The sequence below is a fragment of the Pseudopipra pipra genome, chromosome 2 (genome assembly GCF_036250125.1).
Source record: "Pseudopipra pipra isolate bDixPip1 chromosome 2, bDixPip1.hap1, whole genome shotgun sequence".
In the NCBI taxonomy this organism is placed as follows: domain Eukaryota; kingdom Metazoa; phylum Chordata; class Aves; order Passeriformes; family Pipridae; genus Pseudopipra; species Pseudopipra pipra.
The window spans coordinates 22199750-22222624 of NC_087550.1; the positions used below are offsets into that span (position 1 = coordinate 22199750).

A 22875-nucleotide genomic window follows, 5' to 3' on the forward strand; every position below is an offset into this window, starting at 1 on the left:
AACAAAGGAAACTCAGAGAAAATAATTGTCCAGGGAAGAGTGATTAGAGAAGAGCAATGACCTGTCAGGTGGTATCATGTTCAATGCACCACACTGCTCCAGACCAACACTGAGTCCTGAAAGAGGGAGATATCACAGCCCTTGACTAGAGATCCCCGATACCTCATTCCCACAGGAAATATCTGAAACATGTTAGTCACTACTGAAATCACATTCCTGGGAACAGCTCAAGTAATAACGAATCAAGTGAATAAATAAATACCTTATAACTCAGAAAATTCTTGCTTTAAAGAATTAGTTTCCATTCATTTCTGTACCATACCCTCATTAAAATCACACATAGCCTCTGCTCTCATGACTATGTAATTAACCAAGCAATACCTAGTGGAGGAGAAATATTTTTTCATAACTGTTCACATCAGTGGAAAAATCACCAATATTAAAAAGCCCAGCAGTGACTATGCACTTTATATTTATATACTGATAGTTTTAAAATAGCTGTCTTGAGCTCAAGTTTTACATCTCCTTTCCATGGTAAAATCTAAGGCCATTGAGATCAGTGATGTCAGAAGTTCACATACTGTGAAGATGGAAAGAATATTTTTTTTCTTCCTCTTACAAGCTGCAGAGAAAAACATTTAAATGCATGTGGGTTTTGCTAGCTTAGGCTTTTTTGTTTATATCGGCATGTGTGAATTTGCAGTAGGATGGCTCTATGCACATGAGAAACATTTATTCAAGTACAGCTGAATTAAAAAAAATGAATTTTGTACTTAGTTCTGAAAGTGATGGGGGAAGCAGTCATTCTTAGCTAGCATGGGACTAAGTTCTAGAAACTAAATCCAAGCATTCAGCAAAGAGCTGTGCTCACAGAGAACTCTGCTGCAGAGGGAAATAATGTGTCTGGAACCAAACTGCCAAGGATGCTCATAACCAGAAAGCAGAATGATTAGGGAGCTGGACAGGATATGATGTCTTGTCCTGTAAACCTTTTAAACTTCCAAAAGGCTTCTGTTGACAGTAAAACAAAAGGAGATCTTCCAAATGTTTTCAATAGAAGCAGCAGTGGTAGAACAGCAGTTCAGAGACTAAGGAACTCTCACAGGAAGGTGCAGAAACAATTTTATCCCTCTGGTCTGAACTATGCAGAACATCTATCTGGATTTGCTTTTCCAGCTTCAAAATGTCTCGCGACTGCCCCACTATTGCAATCTTCTGGGGAACATACTTCTGTTCTTCTCTAGTTTTGACTAGAAATTTCTTGCTGGAGTTTCTCTTAAAATTGGCAATACAGGGAATCAGGAGCTATTGAATTTTTGTTTTCAACTCGAAAGAACTTCATGTGAAACAGCAACAAAATATTTCTTAAAATTAGAAAGCCCTGAGGAATCTAGAAAGTGCACCTCGACATGCTCTTAGCAACCTGGTCTCTATGAGGCTTTACATATGCCATCAGGAACTTCAGCACGGATGGTGTATCTGACACAGGCTCACGGCCGCATATTTATTGGTTTAGGAGTCATGAAAAGGATTGTTACATTTTACGTGCGCAGCTTCGTGTCTGCTGCTCCTTCAATTTTCTCAGTGACTCAGTGACTCTGAAATCAGACCAGAGAGAAAAAGAATCAAAGGATTTGACTCATCTCCTAATGAAGCGATAAAAAGCCTGCACAAACCTCAGTAAAAGCTGAATCCAATCCATCCTTATATCTCTGTTCTATATTTTGTAAAACTGGACTGTCATGGGGAAAACCTGCAGTCGAGCACGGATCAAGCTGTTTCTATGAAAATCACTGGGAACAGGATGGACCAGCAGACAGAACTATTCTCACTCTGAAAGGGTATTTCTCCTAATACACCAAAAAAGCTTTCTGGAAAGACTGCTCTGAAACTTCCTAAAATTCTGGCAACAATTTTAAGGGCACATTTCTCTCACAACCTGTTCCCTCCTCAAACCAGGCTGGTGGAACTCTCAAAAATACTTTGGAAGAGCAAGAATATTTTTATAAAAGATGAGATGGGTTTCAAAGCATAAGGATACAAATTATTTTAAAACATTTCAGGTGAAGATATAACAAGGCTGACTGACTCCAACATCAGGTGGTTTGCTTATGCATTAGTGCTTACACTTATGTTTTTAGAGGAAAAAAAAAAAAATCACAAATGTCTGAGAGTTTGCCAACCACCCTCTAGCAAAAAAAAATGTATTTACTGAAATGGCCAGTCAACATGTATCTTTATCCTTGTCTTTCCTCTTTATAGGTTCTACCAAAAAACCCCAACTACTACCATATTTGCTGGTGCATTCCTTTGACAGATGTCGGCCTCGTGCTCTTCAGACAGTGGGGTGAAGTGGGGGACCTCACCAGCTGCCTTCATTAAGAACATTATTCTCAGAATTAGGTCCTGAAGTTATTGTTATGTATGATCAAATGTATATAAATGTGTGATCAAATTCTTACAGCAGATATCTAAGCCCTGTTATGAATTATTTGAAGCAGTTCCTCAATCCAGGCAATCACCACTTCAGATTTAACTCTACCTCCTAGTCCTGAGGAGGACTTCACCACAAATGAAAAGGAAGTCACTGACAAACTCCTTGTCTGAGGAGCAAGAGCCAGGAATTTCAACCAGATCTAGCCCTGCCTTCCTCAAAGGTAGCTACTCACAGTGTTATACTCCCCCAGCAGGCCAATGACAGAAGCACTGTCACAGTGTCACCTGCTTTAAGAGCCCTAGCATCACTTTGATTGTTTTAAATGGTTAACTTGTTAGCTTTCCTGTTTCTTCCATTTAAACATCAGGCTAGCCTTACTTTATTTTCAGCTGAATGCTTTTAGGTGCAGGTCCTACACTACACCAAGCTTTCCAAGCAGCACTGAGCACTCATAAATTCAGACCACCAGACCAAAAAAATGTAACTTCAATTAGCTTTAAAGATGGTCTCAACCAGTGGGTTAGGAGTGCTACTCTTTCATGTAAGGACATCTTCAATAAAATGGTCCTCTGCAGACATAAAGATGAAAAAGACAATTCAAAAACACTTAAAACAATTGGAATCTGTAATAAAATGTTACATAAAAAGTCGAGTACTTCTGCAAGCATGAGAAACAATGAGGCCTAGTTCTCTATATTCATATTTCCCATCCCTGTTGTGACCACAGCCTCTCTTCAGCTCAGGCATTTAATAAAGGCTTGTACCCACTTGGACTCTCTGATGTCTAACTATGGTTCTGCTCAGTAGAGGCTTTCTTAAAAGACACATTAGAGAGTTTCTTCACCCCCTTCATTCTTGTGAAACCTGGAGGAACATCATTATCCGTCTACCAAATCCGACTGAAATCTGACAGTAAATTTCAAACTTCCCAGCAGGAAAACTAAGGGGTCAGATACACACAACAAACTGCCATCATACAAATTTAGGTTTTCTGAGACAGACAGAAAGAAGCTGCATAAAAAATTCTACTTGCATACTACAAGTAATTTTCCATCACCAGTAATTCTTCACAGGAAAAATCCCCATTTGTGAAAGAAAAGGGAAAGTCAAAAAAAGCACAGAAGTAGCTAAGACATTGAATGTTAGCAACAATTTTGCAAAACCGAAACATGACTCCTCAGACATGCTGATGGTATTTAACAAATAACATTCTCAGTGGCAGAAAGTGTTCTAATTTTCAGCATTGCAGTGCACCTTAAATCCCAGAATGAATTCCCAATAGTACACATTTACCAAGCTTTGTTATTCAAACCATCTTCTACCTTCAGTTTGTGTAATACAGGATATTTTCCAGGCAAAACTTAAATCCACAACGCTGTGTAGATAGCGCGCTCAATTAGCTCTGTCTCTTAAAGCTCATTTTCCTCCTCCTCTTCTATTCATATTTCTGACACACGAGCTGGAATAATTTTTAGAACTCCAATTTTGCCTCCCCCTCACTGCTGGTGGTCCTCCCACTACTTTTTCAACAGGTTTTTCTTTAGCAAAAAAGTAAAATCAAAAGACCAGCTTTCAAATAGAGAAACATCTGGCAACTGCAATTTCTGTGACAATGTCTTGACTCCGGACAATTCTCAATCCAAGCCTCACATTCAGAAGCTCGCTGGTGAATTTTGTAAGCAATAACCTTTTTAATGCTCTCCTTGTAGAAAGCAAATCCCACCTATTGAAAATTTCACACAAATTCTAGACTATTTCACACTAATTAAGAATTGGCTAGATTAGTAACATTCTTAATGATATCTGGAAATCTACTAAGTGAGCCAAACGCTCATTTACATTTACCCTCCTGCAACTTGTGCTACATCCTTTAGACGCACAGTTATTCGACTCCCAGTATTACTGGTACTTAGGCTTCTCAGGTACCTTTTGGACTAAATATGTTCATATGGCTACTGCTGCCTGGAGCATCTGTTGCCAAGTAACATGGGGATACTTCTGTCCCTGTAGCACTAACAAAGTGAATCTTCCTCTTCAGTTGGGATCTCAGTTCAGCAAACCATGCCCATATACTCAGGGGTTATGATAAACACAACTCTAGAATGAAGGTCTCAAATTTTCTTCTCAGATTTAGGAATCTGCAATTCCGGGTCACATCAGCAAAACTATTTTGCTGTTCTGTCAATTTACTAAGAAATCTTCTTTTATTACTAGATTATGCAAATTATGTAAGCTTCCTATGCATGTAGGCATGATTAGTGTAACCTAACCTTTTTTTCCCCCCAGTCTCTAAGAGAATCAAGAATTCAAATTCTCAACCACTAACTTCAATCCTCTGCAATTACATGCCTAAAACACATGAAGGATGCCATACTGTTCTTCACTGCTCTGTGAAGACAGGTTTAGTTTCGGAAGACCAGGTAAACCTTGTCCTTAGGACAATATATCACCATTTAATGCACGTTTTTAAAGCTGCAGATCATAGCATGTATTATTGTACTTTTAATCACATGATCACAGCTAATTCCCCTAAGAGCAGTCAGCAGCGCTCAGCACGTCTGTGTGTCCATCTGCCTCCACTAACTCAAGCAGAGTCTCACAGTGATTTAAGCAACAGCAAAGCTGTTCCCCAACTCAGAACAGCATTTGTAATGCAGGTCATCTCACTAATTACACCTGAGAGTAGAATTTAGGTGCTTTGCCCCTTATCAGCCATTAGTGGCCACGGTCAGCTGCTGAACGCTCAGCTGTCTTCACCCTCCAACCAGGAGATCAGCGCCTACACGGGATCCCAGAAAGGGAAACAGGGCTATGCATATACTGAGCTACCTCTGCACATCCCATTACAAGTTCCAACAGGTACTGTACTTACAGGAAAAACATTTTTGAAAGGCTCAAAACCTGGCCTAACATAAAAGTTGACATAGATATCATTCGTCTGGCAAACTCTCAGCTTTCAATTTCCAGTATTTTTAAAACTGAAGTGTTTCAACTGAACACTAGTTTTTTTAAAATTTTATTTATTTATTTATTTATTTATTTTTAATTAAGACTCTGAAGCATTTTCTCCCAAAACATTCTTATTCAGGCAGTCCATTAAATTTTCAACCTCCCACAGAATCTGCCTGGAAATTTTCACATAGAATGGTTAAAATTTGAAAAAGTTACAAGCAGCTGGAAGTAGAGGTTTCAAAGGAAACACCTACAAAACCTAAACCAAAGCTGCCAACAGCACTTCGAAGCAGTATAATGCCTACAGTATTTTCAGATTATCTCAGCTCATAATAATCTTCTGAGAAGCGTTTTTAACAAGAACTAGTTGGTTGCCTTGGAATCACAGCTAAAGGAGGAGGATCCCTCAGCAGCCAATATTACAAGCAATTAGCACCCAGGATTTTGTGTGAATGCTCTAAAGACCACACATGCTGTGTCTACCTCGAACAGTCAGAGCTTATAACAGTCTAGTAACCATTTATGATCCTATGAAGCAGACAAACAACTCTGCTGACGTCTCTTATTCACTATTGCAGGCATCTTGTCTGCACTACTGCTTAACCAAATGTTGATGCTAAAAAACTCCTTTTTTTCCCCTCAGATTGTGTTAAGTCTTGATTCTAAGGTAGCTGAACTAAATCCAGGTTTCAGCTAGTAGAGATATTGTGGTCATACTTTATTCTGAAGTCAGACTAATGACAAGTTACAAGTTAACAGAAATTCTCATGACAAAAGCTGTTCGGCAATTTCCCATTAATGAAGTAAAAAATTTAAAACTTCTGTGGGGTACAAAAGGCAAAGTGGGTAAGTACAAACATATTATTGAACTCTGCCAATCGTTACAGGCTATTACAGGTTCATCTTATGAAGATCTGTTCTACAGTTCAAAGATTTATTTCTCTTCCAGAGCACAGACTTTTGTCATGACAGTTTTTTACTAACTGCTATTCCCTGGAGATGCAAAGGTCTCTGCTGGATGAATACACTGACTAAGAGATTCCTATTCCATACACAGCTTTGATCAAGTTGCTTAGTTTCACCTTCCCACCTGCCCCCTGCACTAGAGCATTTGATGTTCAGCACTTTTTAAAAAAGGAGGCCATATTTCCCACTTTGTCCTTCTGTAAAATGGGAATAATCATCACCATCATTCCTTTCACAGAAGGACAGCAAGATTTAATAGCTAAAATATCTGTACTATTTAAGCATTATAAATCCTCCTGGATTTTGACAAAACATGACAGAGGCAGCTCAGTCAGTTCCTCCTCATTTCCTGCTCCACAAAACCTTCACTGCAGCACAGGAACCAGGCACCTGCGGAAGAAGTCAGAAAATGCTGCCAGACCCACTGCCCCTGCAGCTGCCACCAGGAAACACTGCTAGCCCAGAATGTCAGTAGCTGCATCCAGACCACAATTCTCCTCCTCCTCACCAGTGATTTGGGGATGTTCAGACTTGGAGACCATGGTTCAGTTATCGGAGTGTATTGTAACAGAGAACATGGGACAGGGCGAGGACAGCATTGGTGTAACTAGAAAACAAACAGCATAATACAGTCCCCACAGTAGGAGAAAGAATATGTGGAAAGGATAAAAATAGGAGGGATACTAAGTTTAGCAAAGGATCATACTTAAATGTGCAGTGTTAATGTGGAAGAACAGGTACACAGACTCCAGTGTGCTTACCCACCTTTCCCCACTTCCCACGTGTAGACCTCTCACACGTGGCTCTCTTTGCAAGTGTGTTAGAATATTCTGTAGAAAAAGTGTGATTTCTTAAAAAGATACTTAAGGTAGTTACAGTTATTGAAGAATCCATGCAAACAAAGAATATGCAACAGGCTCTCAGGAACACATCTTGGAAGAGCCAATTCTTTGCAAATACAGGAGCACCCTCTGGTGCCCAGGGACAGGTTGAGCAACTTATTTAAAACTCAAGAATTAACTTCTGAAATGATCAGTAAGTCATCTGTTTGCCATCGTTTTCTAGTGTACTATGCCTCAAAATGAGTAACCTTTTAAGTGGAGGTAGAAATGACTAAATGATAAAGCAACAGATTACAACAGCCTGGGTGATAAGGACCTTTCACACAGGAAAACTGCTGACACGTGGGCATATGGCTTTCTTCACAGAATCATAGAATCATCTGTGTTGGAAAAGACTTCCGAGATCATCGAGTTCAACCTTTAACTGATTATCACTTTACCAACTACACCATAGCACTAAGTCATGTCCAGTCATTTCTTGAACACCCCAGAGAACGGTGACTCCACCACTTCCACTTCCCTGGGCAGCCCGTTCCAACATTTAAAAACCCTTCAGTGAAGAAATTCTTCATGATGTCCAACTTGAACTTTCCCTGGCGCAGCTTGAGGCTATACCCTCTCGTCCTGTCATTGGCTGCCTGGGAGAAGAGTCTAACCCCCACCTGCCTAAAACCTCTTTTCAGGTAGTTGTAGAGAGTGTTAAGGTCCCCCCTCAGCCTCCTTTTCTCCAGGCTAAAGAATCCTAGCTCCCTCAGCTGTTCTTCATACAACTTACCCTCTAAACATTTCACCATCTCCATTGCCCTTCCCTGGACTCACTCCAACACCTCAATGTTCTGGACAAGATGCCATTGGTCTTCTTGGCCACCTGAGCACGTTGCTGGCTCATGCTCAGCTGCTGTCAACCAGCACCCCCAGGTCCTTTTCCATCAAGCCACTTTCCAGACATTCTTTCCCCAGCCTGTAGCACTGACAGGGGTTGTTGTGACCCAAGTGCAGGACCCAGCACTTGGCCTTATTGAACCTCAGACAACTGGCCTCGGCCCATCTATCTAGCCTGTCCAGATTCCTCTGCAGAGCCTTCCAGCCCTCCAGGTGACCAACACTCCTGCCCAACTTAGAGTCATCCACAAACTTACTAAGATCATCTAGATCATCAATAAGGATATTAAACAGGCCTGGCCCCAACACAGAGCCTTGGGGAACCCCACTAGTGACCAGCTACCAACTGGATGCAGCACCGTTCACCATCACTCCCTGGGCCCGGCCCTCCAGCCAGTTCTTAACCCAGCCAAGACTGCACCTGTCCAAGCTGTGGGCTGCCAGCATTTCCAGGAGAATGACATGGGACACAGTTTCAAAGGCTTTGCTGAAGTCCAGGTAGATTACATCCACAGCCTTTCCCTCATCCACTAGGCAGGATACCTGGTCATAAAAGGAGATCAGGGTGGTTAGGCAGGACCTGCCTTTCCTAAACCCATGCTGGCTGGAAACATCCAGCCTCCAAAAATGTCTATGCCACAGGTGTTAGACAAGTATCAGAGCTGTCCACTCCAGGACAACTTGCAAGGGCTATCTCACATAATTTATCTCATATTGGGAACATTTCTATTAGGCATATAGTATGAGGAAAAATTTTCTACCTCTTATGTGCTCATCTGATCAGGGATATGCTCTTTATACATGCAAATCCTTGATAAGCTTTCATTCTTAGTATTAAACTGTAACAGTATGTTTCAAAGCCCAACCACACAAAATTTACTCCCTTTGTCAAACCTTATGCTATTTTTTCTTTCCATTTTGTTGGCTGGGAGAGAACTACTGGGTTTCAACCACAAAACACTACTGAGTGACCGTGGTATGTTGCTTAGGCACCAGGTCCTCTGGTTTCCATCTGTATAAGGACACAGGTGAACAAACAATAGTTTGGGAGGATTAGGCCAAGCACAGTGCTTACTTCCAGGAAATAGTACTTTCAGTGATTATTCTTGGCAGCCACAATTATAGTTAAAAATCAAGGTTCATGGAAAAAGCCCTCTTCAAACACACCAATAGGTACTCCTTACTACCACTGTTTCTCACCAGTCAGTAAATGATTAACAGAGTATCCCATCTGGCTATACGAGATCACCATATTATTCTAGAAAATGAAGCTAAAATGGTTAACTGAACAGCCAAACTCACCTTATGGAGGGTCACTATTCCCTTGGCTTATAGGAAAGAGACACTATCAAACAGAAAAAGATAAAAGGTTCAGTAGCCACTGGCCACAAAGGTAGTTGGGGTCTGGAGAACACAACACACAAAGCACAACTACCTAACTGAAAGACATCCAAAAAAGATGGATCTAGACTATCCCTGAAGATGTACAGTGACAGCAAAAAATGCAAAGGACACAAGTGAAAACATGGGACATTCCAGTCACATACCAGGAAAAAAAAAATTACCAAGAGGGTGGTCAAACACTGGCACAGGCTGCCCAGAGGGGTTGTGCAATCTCCATCCTTGCAGATGTTCAGGACCTGCCTGGAGAGAGGCTGGAACAGCCTGGTCTGGTTAGACCTGTTTTGAGCAGGTTGGAGGTCCTTTCCAACCTAAATGATGATTCTGTGATTCTTATCATAGTTTGGCGTCTCTTTGCCCAAAGATAATGTCCCTCCTTCCAAGCTGCTCCAGATCCTCCATAGACCTACTGGGTTCCTTTATTAACAACAATCTACATGTACTTTCAAAAATTAAGAACTCCGACACAACGCTGTTAAGTATAAATTTTATCCATGTCAAATCTGCCTGGAACAATTCTCTAAATAACCACTGTCTCTGTCATTAAATCCTACTATTTTTTATTACCAACTGAAAGTTCGTAACTTTTCTTTATTTCTGGCAATGGTTCACTGGGTAATTCCTGAATTTCTAGACCTTCTGACAACGTACATATTAAATAAAAAAAAAAAGAACCCCAGCATACAATTAGGACAGACATGTCAAAGTTATTAAGATCTGCACCCACAACCCAAAGGATCTGGCCAGCCAACTCTGGGTGACAAATGGAGATTAGTATTAAATTTATCATTAGGTAATGCTAGACAACTTTGACTATTATAATGTCACCTATTTCAGCCATTCTATCAGAAGAGCCACCAATGCATCTAAAATTACTTTTAGAGAGATGGCAATTTCTGCAAGCCAAAGCCAAGACTTGGCTACAGTAGGAGGCAATTTATCCCATGGATTCTAAACCTGTCAACTTCATATTTGTAGGGTGGCATTTTATATAGCACATAATGCCATAAAGATGTCAGCATTGAAATCAAAATGAGCTCCTGGAACAAAGGAAAGCTATGGGGTTTTTTAACAGTTTTCATTTGCCTGACAGAGTGCCAAAGAATCTGTTATTTTACCAGCTACATCTTCTGCAGTGCATACAGCCTATCTGCTGAAGAAGTAAATTAGCATTACTTGGAAACACTAGTTCAAGAAGAAACCATGACATATTTTTGATGGTCATAGGAAGACTCAGCATGCAATAAGTACTTAAAGGCTATCTGATAGCATTTTGCTTATTTTTTCCTCATGTTGCATTATAACATTTTATTTTTCCCTGTGATGAAATGCTGCAAATGTCAGACAGAATGGCAGCTATTTTGCAACAAAAAGTACATAATTTGAAAATTATTAAAAGTCATTTTATAAATGTGCACTTGTTCAGGAAAGTCTATTAGCAGGAAACAGTTTCGTCTGTTTATATGATAGCTCTGAATGACAGATCTTCAAAGTTATTCCATTTTACCAGCTCATCCAGTACAATTAGACTACTGGGTCCCAAATGAAACTCCTGCAAACAAAGGTATATTCCACAGCTGCCCCATGAGCTCTACTGCCTTTATAAAGTCTTCAGCTGAAAATCACATTACACCATGAGAACCCCAGGACTCTCCGTTGTCAAGTTCTAGAAATTCCTCATTCACTTCCTATTTTCTAAGACCCATTTTCCAAAACAGTCTTTTCCACTGATGAATGAAAGCATTTTTAAAAAATTACTCATTTTTCTTCCCTGTCTCGTCTAAACTGAGGCTTTCCATGTTGATATTCTCTAAGATGCAGGTTTTACCAATGAACTGATGATGATGATAACGGTAACAAACATAACACACAAGTTGCAAAATTTTCTGCTGAAGTGAGCTGAACTGCTCATTCCCTGATATATTCGAGATTTTGGTCAAAATTACAAGAGTGCAAGTTCGGGCAACTGGGAGAGTCTACTTCACATATACTTTCCCCCGCTTTGCAAAAAGAACTAAGGTAGTTGTACACTTTTATTCCACTAACCATTTGTTTCTACATCCACAAAATCAATGCCAGATGGCATCAGTTAGGCAAGTCAGCCATTGCTCTCTGGTAAATGCTGCAATTCTTTATCTGGAACACTTTCAAGTGTCAGAGTGCACCAAACTCATGAATAAAAAGAAACTAACATTATTAAGATGATGGACAAATTCATCTCTGCACATGGTTACATGAAAGGTACCATTAAAGAATAATGTATTTCAGGAGAGCACATCAGATGGGGATAAGCAGGTTTCCCTTTGGGAATTTACTGCTCATTGTCCACAGCAGCCATGAGTCACACAATCACAATCAAGATGCCAGAGTGCATCAGAACTGACTTGAAATACTGCCACCTGATGACAATGAAAGCTGTTCCCCAATGATCAGCACACCTGTAAAGCCAAGGTGCTGTTAGACAAATAACTGCGGGATATTTCAGAACACTTCTCCCTCTACCCTGGCTTCCACCACAGCGATGTGCCCAGTTTTACAATGCACACAACTACTTCCAGGGCATTGCCTGCAAATGACTGAAGTGTAAGGTCTGACACAAATACACTACAAACCAATTCCCCTGAAAGTTACAACCTTTATCTTTGTGTAAGCATGATACGATATTTTTTTTATTTGTTGCTCCAAGAAAAGATGTTTTGAAAAAGTCTGAGATGGATCAGGTGTGTAAATTCATGGCATCCAACAGTCACATAACTTATCCTTTCCCAGGATGCTGTGTCCATACCTAACTGGGCAGCACACATTCCCAAAACATGTTTTCCCATCAGCTTCCAGCAGACAAATTATTCTTAATGCATTTTGAGAAAACATCAGGACAAAGGGTATGTAAGTGGGAAAACTGATGGCTTTTTAAGTATAAAAGAAACAAACAGGACTCTAACACTTGAAAGGCCACAGAAAAACAAAAGAGAAGGGTCCCAGGGCACTGGAGAAGGACAAGAGGGAGAGTCCCAAGAAAGACAGTCTTTAGGAAGATAATGCAACGAGTTATTAAGCAGTCAGTCACTGAGCATCTAAGAAGACAATAATAAAAAGCAGATAATGTGAATTTGTCAAGAACAAATCTTCTTCTGACACAGTGAGGAAGGGAGAAGCCACAGGTGTGACAAACAGGGCATTGACAGAGTTTTTAATCTAAGTCATCTGAGAGTCTCACAAGCCGAATAAGGCATTAGAGCCTAAACTGAAGAGCTGTTATGACTACTATATGAAAATGTAATTAGGAATACTTCCACTGCAAACTGGGAGTCAAATGGTGTTCCACAATGATCTGCCATGCATCTGCTTTATTTCCTATTTTCCTTATTACACTGAAAATGAAACTACAAAAGCATACTTCCAGAATCTGGGCTGACAACTAAGGTGGGAAAGATTGCAAGCAGTTTAGAAGCAGAACTCAAAATGATAATCTGAAAATTCTATAGAGACAGATGAAAAGTACTACAACAACGATCAGGAAAAAAAAATCAAATACAAGGGGAAAAACTATCTAGAAAACAAAATCACAGGGAAAAAATCTGATAATTACACTGGGTTGCAGTTAGAGTGAGAGTGCAAAACAGTTCAGGAAAAAAATGATAGAATTTGGCAATATGAACATCTAAGACACAAGAAACAAACACACTGCTCAGCAGCAGTGAAACACAACGCAGCTGGCAAACAACCTACAGGTTAAACACCACGTTTAGAGAAAACTGCAGACAAAGTGGAAAATATCTAAACTTTAAAACCATACAAGCAGTAGGAAAATGCTAAAAGAACAAAATTTGTTTACTAAGGAAAAATGTGAAAAGAGGAAAGGGCAAAGTTATAATCTTCAAGTTCTTTCACATATAAAAGACAAAAATGGAATATCTTAGTGCCCACCAAGGACAAAACACGTAATCCCTGGCATCATTTGCGGCATGGAATATAACAAGAAAAACACTCAGAGAACTGAGTTTATAAAAATCATCATGCAATGGAATTATGTCAACAGATCATGTGGGTCCTGAAGGCTTTTCAAAAGAAATTAAACAAATTCACCGTGAAATGTTTTGTTAGAGGTTGCTGTAAGATTCAACACTGCTTTAATGAATCAGTTCACTTCATGTCACCCTAGAAATAAAGGGAGGTTAGAAACACACCACTCTCAGTGACAGTCAGCTACAACAAAGCAACTGCTTTACCTAAGCGACATCTGCAGGAACTCACAAAGCAGGACTCCTGCCCGTGTGAATAAATTCAACACGGGAATCAAAAATTACAGTTTTGCCTGGATTAAAAGACTTACAATGCCTGTATTTGAAAACAAACAGTGGCATTCTTATTTAAGTGGCAAATGCTGATCTTGCGTTCTGAAAGTGAGGTGCAAACAAAGCTGCTGCACAGGCTGGGGCAAACCTGACCTGCTTGAGGCGGGTGTTACACGGTGAGCAGGTGCACCGGCCAGGCCATTACATGTGTCTTGCACATATGCTTGAATACGAATTTCAATTTTAAACAGCTTTACGACACTGGGTTTACCATGCCATCCTGGGCAAAGGGGACTCAGCTGAGCTGCGTTATAAGCACAGAACACACTGAGTTGGAAGGGACCCATCGGGATCATCGAGTCCAACCCCTGGCCCTGTACGGGGCAATCCCAAGAGTCACATCATGTGCCTGAGAGCATTGTCCAAACGCTTCTTGAACTCTGTCAGGCTTGGTGCTGTGACCGCTTCCCTGGGGAGCCTGTTCCAGTGCAGGACCACTCTCGAGGTGAAAAAACCTTTTTCTGATATCAAAGTGCAAACTGGTTCTTTATTAGTGCCCCTGCAGTGACATCCTGTCGTCTGCCCTGCATTACTATACAGTGGATCCGGTGAAGAATAAACACTGTCGCACGTGAAACGCATTCCCTCCTTCAAACGCACCAGCTGCCTTCGCTCCCGACTTCCTGAACCAGCCTGTTCCTAACGCAGGGCGGCCTAGAGCTTCCCAACAGCTTCCCAACAGCTGGGCATCCACGAGCCCGAACGGCAGCTTAAAATTCGCCCCGGCTGCACCCCACGGCGCCCCTGAGCACGGAGCCGGACGGAGCCGGGCACACCCCGGCAGAGGCACGGCCACCGCCCGCCCCAGGGCGCAGCTTCGCGGAGCTGCCACCGCCCCCCGGCCCCGCTGCCCCGCTCACCATGGCGATGGTGACGATGATGACGGCGCTGATGGCGATGATGGCGACACCCGGCCCGCCCCGGCAACCGAAGCGCCGCCCCCGCGCTCGGCCCCGCGGCGGGGCGGGAGCGGACACGACGCGCGGGGCGCCCCGCCCGCCCCGGACGCGGAAGCCGCGGGTGCTACAACTGTCGGGGCTGTCGTGACATCGCCGGGGCTGCGGGACGGTCTGTGGGGCCGGGGGCCGGGGACCGGGGGCCGGGGGCCGGGGGCCGGGGCCGGGGGCCGGGGCCGGGGCCGGGGCCGGGGCCGGGGCCGGGGCCGGGGCCGGGTGGGTGGGCGGGCGGGCGGGCGGGCGGGCGGGCGGGGGGCGGCGGCGGCGGCGGCGGCGGCGGCTGTGCGAGGCCCGGGGTTCTGCGGGGCACGTCAGCGGGGAGGGGCCGTGGTGTTAATGATGCAACCAGGGAAGGAGCTCTGCCTGCGGAGATGTAGTAAGAGGGGGATACGTGGAGAGGCTTACACGGCCTCTGCACGTAACAGGGCGGGATTGTAACGCGAACATTGAAGGAGCAGAGTCGTCAGCAGGTGGTCTCAGATGGAGCGGATAAGCCCAAATGCTCATAACGAGTCCTTTATTGAGTGTTCTTGTCTCTTTCTTTTGTCCTCCTCGTTCTCCTCAAGTGAGTAGAGATCCTCAATCAAAAAGGAATGAACAGCAGTGGTGATTAATGTGTAATGCTATTAAATGAGTAACACGCAATTACAGTTGTAGCAGCAACAGATGGCAAGGAGGGAAAGGTGTTTCTTTTGTCTTCTGTTCATCACAACAGACAACCAAAACCAAATAGGGCTATACTGATCTCAAACTAATATAGTTAGTGACAGACCCAAGAAAAAGGGGGTGAGCGACCTGTAGAATTGAGAGTGGGTAGGCCTGTGGATGAAGGTGGCAATGGTCAATACCATTGGTGGATAAGGGAGAGAATGGCCAGGATGGTAGTTTGGGCCAAGCTAGTGGTAGACTTCGTCTATTAGAGTAAGCATGTGCAGCCACTCAGGGCACTGGCTTCTTTGGCTTAGAATTGGCGCTATCAAAAAAGCTGTGTTTAGCAAGCAGGACTAAAGCAATTGTGCAACTGTGCAGTTACCATTGTTTCCTCCTCACCTCTTGGTCTGCTTGAAGCTCAGTGTAGGATTTCCCTTGTGGTTCTGTGGTTAGGTTACCTTTGCATGGTTATGCAGTTGTACTCTGAAAGTGTTACAGGATTTTAAGGGGTAAGATGAGGGCTCACTGAAAAAAGGAGGGAGACGAGAAAGAGAAATTTGGGGCATGGAAACAGGAGCTGGATGAGGAGCAAGAGAAAGAAGTTGAAGTGCAGCTCTTAATGAAAAAAGAAACAAGTGCTAGAAGTGTCACAGCCTTTTCCTTTTAACTCTTCAGGTCTTGATGTAGTTTTTATCATTTTGGAGTGTTTCCCTTTGTTTTGGGACGGGTTTTTCACTGTGCTGCTGAACTGGAGTTTAGAGGTTGTACTAGAAAATAGGATAATCCAAGATTAACTGTCACTGTTACATTGCTAAAGACTTTTTCCACCCCTCTCCTCATTTCTTCCTCAGACTTACCTAGTTAGGAAGAGCTGACTGCTAAAGAGAAAATGACGTCTCTAGAAAAAGGTAGGTTGTTCATATGACATCTAAGCAGGCTGGGCTAATTAACTGGAATTCTAAATATAAGTTATACTGTATGCGAGGCTCCATTCATTTAAACTTATTCATTTTCTGTAGCTATGAGGAAGTAATTCTGTGACTTCATTATTGCAGTGAAAACCAGAGCTGCCTGGATGGAACAGTAATTAAACGTTACTTTTTCTAATCCAGCTTTTTATTGAAAAATAAGCTTGTCACTGGTACTGCCATCTGTATACTTATCTGCCAGTGCTCCTCTGGTATATAGAACCTTTTGGTACTGATTCAGCTAACTGGAAAGTAGGGCAGTATAATGGTGTTACCACAGCATTTTTGAAATCCATTATTTGGATAGAGGACACAGGCTCACATTACTGCCTGCAGTATGAGGAAAAAAGCAGTATGTGTAGCCATGTTCTCAGAAACTTTCTGTCTCTCACCTACTGTGAGGAAACTTTACTACAGTAGTAATTCATTCAGCTGAAAACTTAGTGAACTTAAATAAAAATGTAAATGTGCATATTGGGGACTATAGAGCAGAATGCAGCATTACTGGGAATACTGGTGTCTGTTGATTAGAAGTGGAGCAGAACTGGCTTGTTGGCTTTTCTTAAACCTTCATTTGGACAGCTAAAGACACATGTTAGATAGTACTTAAAAGTCTGCTAAACTTCTTAAGGTGTCAGCAGCTGTCTAGCTAATAGCTGTTTTTCATTTACTTCTTGCTTTTAACATGAAACTGCTCTGATTCTGTCAGCTCCCAAAACCTGATTTTGCTTTCAGCCTATGAGTAATGTTGTCAAGAATTTTTTCCATGCAAGTTCTTTTTTGTGTCTGCATTTAATCTTGTGTGGCAGCATGAAATATAAATTAATGCAATTCAGATCAATGTTTGTGTCTTGTACTGTTAGTTTTAATGAGGAATGCACATTTGAGTAAGAACTTATTGTGAGGGTTGTGAGGCACTGGAACAGGTTGCCCAGAGAAGTTGTGGATGCCCCATCCCTGGAAATGTTCAGGGCCAGGTTGGATGGGGCACTGAGCAATCTGGTCTAATGGAAGGTGTCCTCGCCCGTGGCAGGGGAATGGATAAGCTTTGAGATCCCTTCCAACCCAAACCATTCTGTGACTTTTCTGACTTGTGCTTGATAATTGCTGCTGCAAAAGACTATTTTACACGTGCAGTGTACAATTAAAATCTGTAACTTTGAAGTACAGAAATTAAGGAATAGTTACAGTGAGACTATAACCAAGTTGAAAGGTGGTAAACTTTCCCTCCACAATTTCTAAATTATAGTTGATGAGGCCTCATCGCCCATTCGAGGACCTGGCGATGGCATGGAAATGGAGCAGACAGCTGGATCGGTGGAAGTAATTACTGGAGCCAACACTACGAACCATCACATCCACCACAGCCCACATAAAAAGACAGCCTCTTCCCTGAGTCCTGGAGTTCTGCAGCTGGGGAAAGTACATGCTGACAAATCAGTGGAAATTGAAGCTATTCGTATATTAGTCCCCAAAGCAGCCATCACCCATGTTGTTCCAACTAAAAATGCTAAGGTAGCTAAATCTGTGGGACATAAAGGAGACACGTTCCATCAGTCGGATGGAGCCACAGATCCCAAGAAGGAACGGATAGAGCTTAAAAATGCAATTGAAAAGCTGAAAAATTCAGAAAAGCGGTTGTTACAGGATAAGGAAGGTCTCTCTAATCAGCTGCGTATTCAGACAGAGGTAAGAAATTAAAGGTATTTTCTCTCACACAGCTGAACTGTTTTGGTTTATATAAGCAGTTTGTGAATGTGACCAAAGAGAACTGCTATGACACTCTAGCCTTGAAACATATAGTTTCCTTTTTGAACTTACCAGCTAAGATACAGAGTAGAAGTACATCAAAGTAATCGAGTCCTCCTTCTCTGACAACAGATGAAAGAATCAAAGGTTTGAAGCTGGGAGAAACACTTTAGGGGGCTGCAGGGAAATTAATCCTTTCATGAGAAAAGATTTTGTTTCTCAACCACTAATGAGAAATGTTACGCTATAGAAAGGGGTGACTATAATTTTCTATATAATGTATCTGTGGATGTCTTGCCTAATCCTTTGTTATCTTACTGATTCCAGAGTCGGATACTACTGAAACTCTGTTTCTTGTAGCAGGTTTTCATTCTTCCTCTTTTGCTCTGTTAGAGTTTAAAGAAGGATACATTAAACATGCATTAGGCTCAAATGTTTATGTTTGCCTGGATGCATCCCATTCTGTAAAGAGAAAGGCAACTTATTGTTAGCAATTTACAATAATTTGCACTGTATTCTGGAAGTAGGAATTGTTTTATTCTCTGCTGATAGTCACAAGAGAGTCTGGTCTAATTCTAGGTCAATCGGGAGCTGAAGAAATTACTTGTTGCTTCTGTGGGGGACGATCTGCAGTATCACTTTGAACGGATGGCTCGTGAGAAAAACCAGCTCATCCTAGAAAATGAAGTCCTGGGCCGGAATATGTCTCAGTTGTCTGAACAATTAGAGCGCATGTCTATCCAATGTGACGTGTGGCGAAGCAAATTCCTAGCAAGCAGGTATTGCCTCTCACAGAGCTGTCATAACAGCATTCTCTTTCAGCCTTTCATCACATGCACTCATTGCAGCGTGCTTACATATGCAGAGGACAGCCACAACAGCTGTACTGACATCTACTGTGACACATGAGTATACAACAAAGGTATAAAGAAAGTAAACTCCTTGTAAATCTGAATAGTCCTACTTTTCAAAGGTTATACAGTGAGTCCCAAACCTCCTAGAATCTCAACTACAGTTCTTGCTAACATAGCAAGAGAAGTTCTTAATTCTGATAAACTGTGTGCAGTTTAGGGTTTAAAAATGTCTTCCAGGGCACCTGTCCTGGTTTTTCTTGATTTTCATCCCCAACCCCCAGTATTGATACAATCATCAATTTGTGAAGAAACTGATGTGGTTAAAAGCTCCACTTAGAGTGGTTCAGGGCTCTAGTATGGAAAAAAGAGTAGGGGGAATCTCTTAATCAAACACTGTGTTACTGCACAGAATCCCATTGTTATTTGACTTCTGTAACCATAAAAGCTGCTCTGAAAGTCAGAATATCCTTTGACAATGAATTGGACTTTTAACTGTAAATAGTGTTGTAGGATTTTTAATTTTCTACTGTGCTTGGATATAACTGACTGAATTATAATTATGATGCTTAGCATATATTACAAAAGACCTTGCTGCTTGAAGGAAATGGTAATAGAGTACAATTTCCTCCCTTTGATTTGCTGGTCTTAAGAAGTTTCAGCATATTGGGTGAATGGTAAGTACTTTCAAGTCCTAGCTAAGCAAGAGTTACTATCCTAACTTGGTTTTTTAGCATTAATAGGAGTTCTGAGGTCAGGGATGTGAGTCCCAGCAATGTGCTTAGAGTAACACTCTTCAATATTGCAACAATCTGGTTCATTTTTATCTCAGATTTTTAAATGTCATTCTGGTTTTTGCATTTGGAATATCACAGGCATTTGAAATGCCTGCTGGAGGGGTCAGTGCCAAGCCTCATGGCAACAGCAAAATGTGACAACACCTGTCTCGTTTGTAGCTCTTAAACACTTTTATCTGGTATCTAGTTATTGCCCCTGAGAAAGGCAAAGAGGTAAATGAATGCAGCCTGTAGCCATAGCTGTTATGTTTAGAGATGAGTGTGAACAGATGTGATTACAGCATACTTGTGAGAAATGTTAGTAAAACAAAAATGTATTCAGCTTTTTCTTTCACAGTATTCTTGTCAACCACGTTAATTTACCAAAGGTATTTTGAAATGTCTGTCATTAGATCTGTATTAAGTGACCTAAAATTGTTTAAACTCAGTGAGTCAAAACAGAATTTTGCACTTGTGTTGACTGGAGTTGAAGAGAAATTATTCTTAATACCTGTCCTTTGTAATTAGGTTGATACAGGCTCTGTATGGGGGAGGGGAGAGAGAACAGCAGCTTAATCCTCAGATTGAACTGACAGATGATGATCTGTAGTAGAACAAAGGTGACTTCCAAACTGTTCACTTACACTGCTGACTGTAGATTTCTTTTGCAGGGTTATGGCTGATGAGTTAACTAATACCAGAGCAATTCTTCAGCGTCAAACCAGGGATGCCCAAAGTGCAATCCAGGACTTGCTAAATGAACGTGATCAGTTCCGTCAGGAGATGATTGATACACAGAAGTATGGGTTTTTTTCTAATCCAGACTACCTCTGTGCCAACTTCATTTTTGCCAGTTTATTCTAGGCCAGAGAAGAATCAAATAACTTTTACCTGTTTCAGTGATAGTCAACAAAAATTAATTATGCTGATGTATAGTATCATTACTTTTCAGTTTTAGACCTGAAAGAGCAAAAGTAACGTAATTCTTTCTCCATTCTGTTGAGGTGTGAAGTCTTAGGGGTAATAAACTGTGGAACTGACATCACTCATATCCTTAGGCTTTCTCAATTTAATCACTTACTGTCTTGACTTCAAGTCTCCTCTGTCTCCTTCAAAAACATAGAGATTCTTCTACCTACGTGGACTTTTTAGTGCTTATTCTGCCAGATGTCAAATAAGTTTTAACATTATTAAAGTAGTGTTTTGGTGAGGTCTTGGAGAATAGGCTGTTTGTCTCCTTGTTTTTAAACGCTTTTTTTGGTGAAGATTTAGCTTGTGCAGTAAGTCTTGGGAAGAGACAATTCCTCTTAAGTGTGCTGTGTGCTGATTATACAGTATAGAGTACAAAGCCCACTAATCCTGCTTCTTTCCTTCCTGCACAGGCTGCTGGAGGAGCTCATGGTCTCTCTTCAATGGGGGAGACAACAGACATATTACCCTAGTGCCCAGCCTTACACTACAACAGAGCTAGCAGCTGTGAACTGTAAGCTAGCCAAAGCTGTGAGCTCACATCTTCTGGGAAATGTTGGCACCAACAGTCCAAAAAAGACTTCAACAAGTGTGGAGTTTTGCAATACCCCTGCTGAGAAAATGGCCGAAATGGTAAGAACTCTTGATACGTGTCAGTCTTTATATTGAGGTTCTGGACAGATAGATAAGATATTTCAACTTGGAAAAAAAAATGAAAAGTTGCTTTTGAGCAGAAATCCTTCCTAGCTGTTAGGGAAGGAAAAAAGCCCATTAAACAATATAGAAATATTTTCAGTCTCAATTTTTTCACCCTTAGATGTTACGTGTACTGGATCCAGCTGCACGTCCAGAAACATCAACAGAAGTTTCTTTTTCTGAGGCTTCACCATCTTCCTTCCTTTCCTCAAAGAAGAGTATTGGAAGGTTTCACCCGTATACAAGATACGAAGATGTAACCTTCAATTGTTGCAATCACTGTCAAGGAGAGCTGATAGCCCTTTAAAAATTCAGCCAAGACAATTGCACATGCACTCCTGAAGAATTACACTAGTTGATGTTCAGCATGCTTCCCTTTGTCCTTTTTTTCATAATGGGTGGGTTTAACATTGGAAATCATGCAGTTTTTGCTTCTCTACCTCTTGAAGTTAGGGACTGGCAGGATTTCTGTAGCCTCTGGGATACTACTTCTACTTCTCAGTCTGGAAAGCTACTTATTTTCTTCTACAAAGGCACGACTATTTAAGGTTTACAGTCTTATTAGCAAATCTTAATAAATTTCCCTTTAGAGGGAGACAGAAGTATAAGTATACCAAAGTAAATGACATGCTGATAGGTTATGTCTAAATTTAAAAAAAAAAAGTAATGGAAAATGGTCAGCTCCGTGGTTTTTTTGTTTTTTTGTTTTTTTTTAAATCTTAGCCAAGGGTATGAACCATCCCCAAGTCTATGTGCAGCCTTTTAAATTTAGTAATAAAAAGGAATATGTGCAATGATTCTTCATAGCTGTAAGCTCTTAAGGGAAGAGCATATGCAGTGTCAGCCCTCCTGGCAAGAAAGAGAAGGAGCTTGAATGAACTCTAGCTAAATATATAAATAGTAACTGGTTTCAAATGGATTCTAGAAAACTTGGGGTGTGTGTGGAAATTATTCTTGTGTTTTCATAAAGCTGAAATAATGGCTTTTCCATCTGTTTCAGCTTCTAGAGTGAAGCTGTTGCATAGCTGAACCTCAGAAAAGGCAGACTGCTGTACTTCCTTTAGTACATGGTGTTGAAACTTGACCTAATGTTAGTACTCACTCCTTGCCTAAGGTCTTCCTAGGTATTACAGGAAGATGAAGATAGGCACCAAGTTTGCACAAGTACTGTTATATAAAAAAGTATTTTTTTACTTGTATGGTTTTATAATCTTGATGTAGGTTTGAAGTTCTTGACATATGTTTGAAGAGAACTTTTAGCAGCTAATCTGCTAAATCCAAAGAAGCCTATTTAAGTTTCTCAGTTCGACCCCCAGATTTACCATATGTAGCTGTCTAATTTAGGGGAGGGGTTTCTGAAATGGTTGCTTTTACCCAGTTTTCCTTTGAATCTCATACTATGATCAGACAAGTAAGTTATAAGC

At 41.3% G+C, this 22875-nt stretch overlaps 2 protein-coding genes across 6 annotated transcripts in view; one reads left to right on the forward strand and one right to left on the reverse strand.

Moving 5' to 3' along the window:
* The window catches only part of NME7 (NME/NM23 family member 7), a 90715-nt gene extending 75913 nt beyond the window's left edge, over nucleotides 1-14802 (reverse strand). The window contains exons 1-2 of one of the 4 annotated variants that reach the window (XM_064644344.1): nucleotides 14696-14791; nucleotides 1539-1598 (exon numbers count right to left, since the gene is read on the reverse strand). Coding sequence is in view for 2 of the 4 variants with exons in the window: in XM_064644342.1 (XP_064500412.1) it covers nucleotides 1445-1453 (9 nt within the window). In the remaining 2 variants the exon portion in view is untranslated. Of the gene's footprint in view, nucleotides 1-1444; nucleotides 1469-1538; nucleotides 1599-14435; nucleotides 14567-14695 lie in introns of those variants that run through there. The other 3 variants (XM_064644343.1, XM_064644345.1, XM_064644342.1) reach the window with 3 other exon arrangements.
* On the forward strand, nucleotides 14782-21816 carry BLZF1 (basic leucine zipper nuclear factor 1). 2 transcript variants are annotated; one of them, XM_064644340.1, is made up of 7 exons: nucleotides 14782-14903; nucleotides 16294-16350; nucleotides 17660-18099; nucleotides 18739-18938; nucleotides 20458-20586; nucleotides 21169-21388; nucleotides 21573-21816. In XM_064644340.1, exons 2-7 carry the CDS (start codon nucleotides 16332-16334, stop codon nucleotides 21756-21758), a joined length of 1194 nt encoding a protein of 397 aa, XP_064500410.1. In that variant the 5' UTR covers nucleotides 14782-14903; nucleotides 16294-16331; the 3' UTR covers nucleotides 21759-21816. The 2 variants fall into 2 exon arrangements, with proteins under 2 accessions (XP_064500410.1, XP_064500411.1); XM_064644341.1 differs by lacking the exon at nucleotides 14782-14903 and adding an exon at nucleotides 15197-15356.
* Nucleotides 21817-22875: the final 1059 nt, after the last annotated feature.

Bases quoted from the DNA above. Each gene is read 5' to 3' on its own strand.
- BLZF1 (XM_064644340.1), top strand. The intron at 18,100-18,738 runs GTAAGAAATTAA...GTCTAATTCTAG, and splicing joins AGCTGCGTATTCAGACAGAG to GTCAATCGGGAGCTGAAGAA. The intron at 18,939-20,457 runs GTATTGCCTCTC...TTTCTTTTGCAG, and splicing joins AGCAAATTCCTAGCAAGCAG to GGTTATGGCTGATGAGTTAA.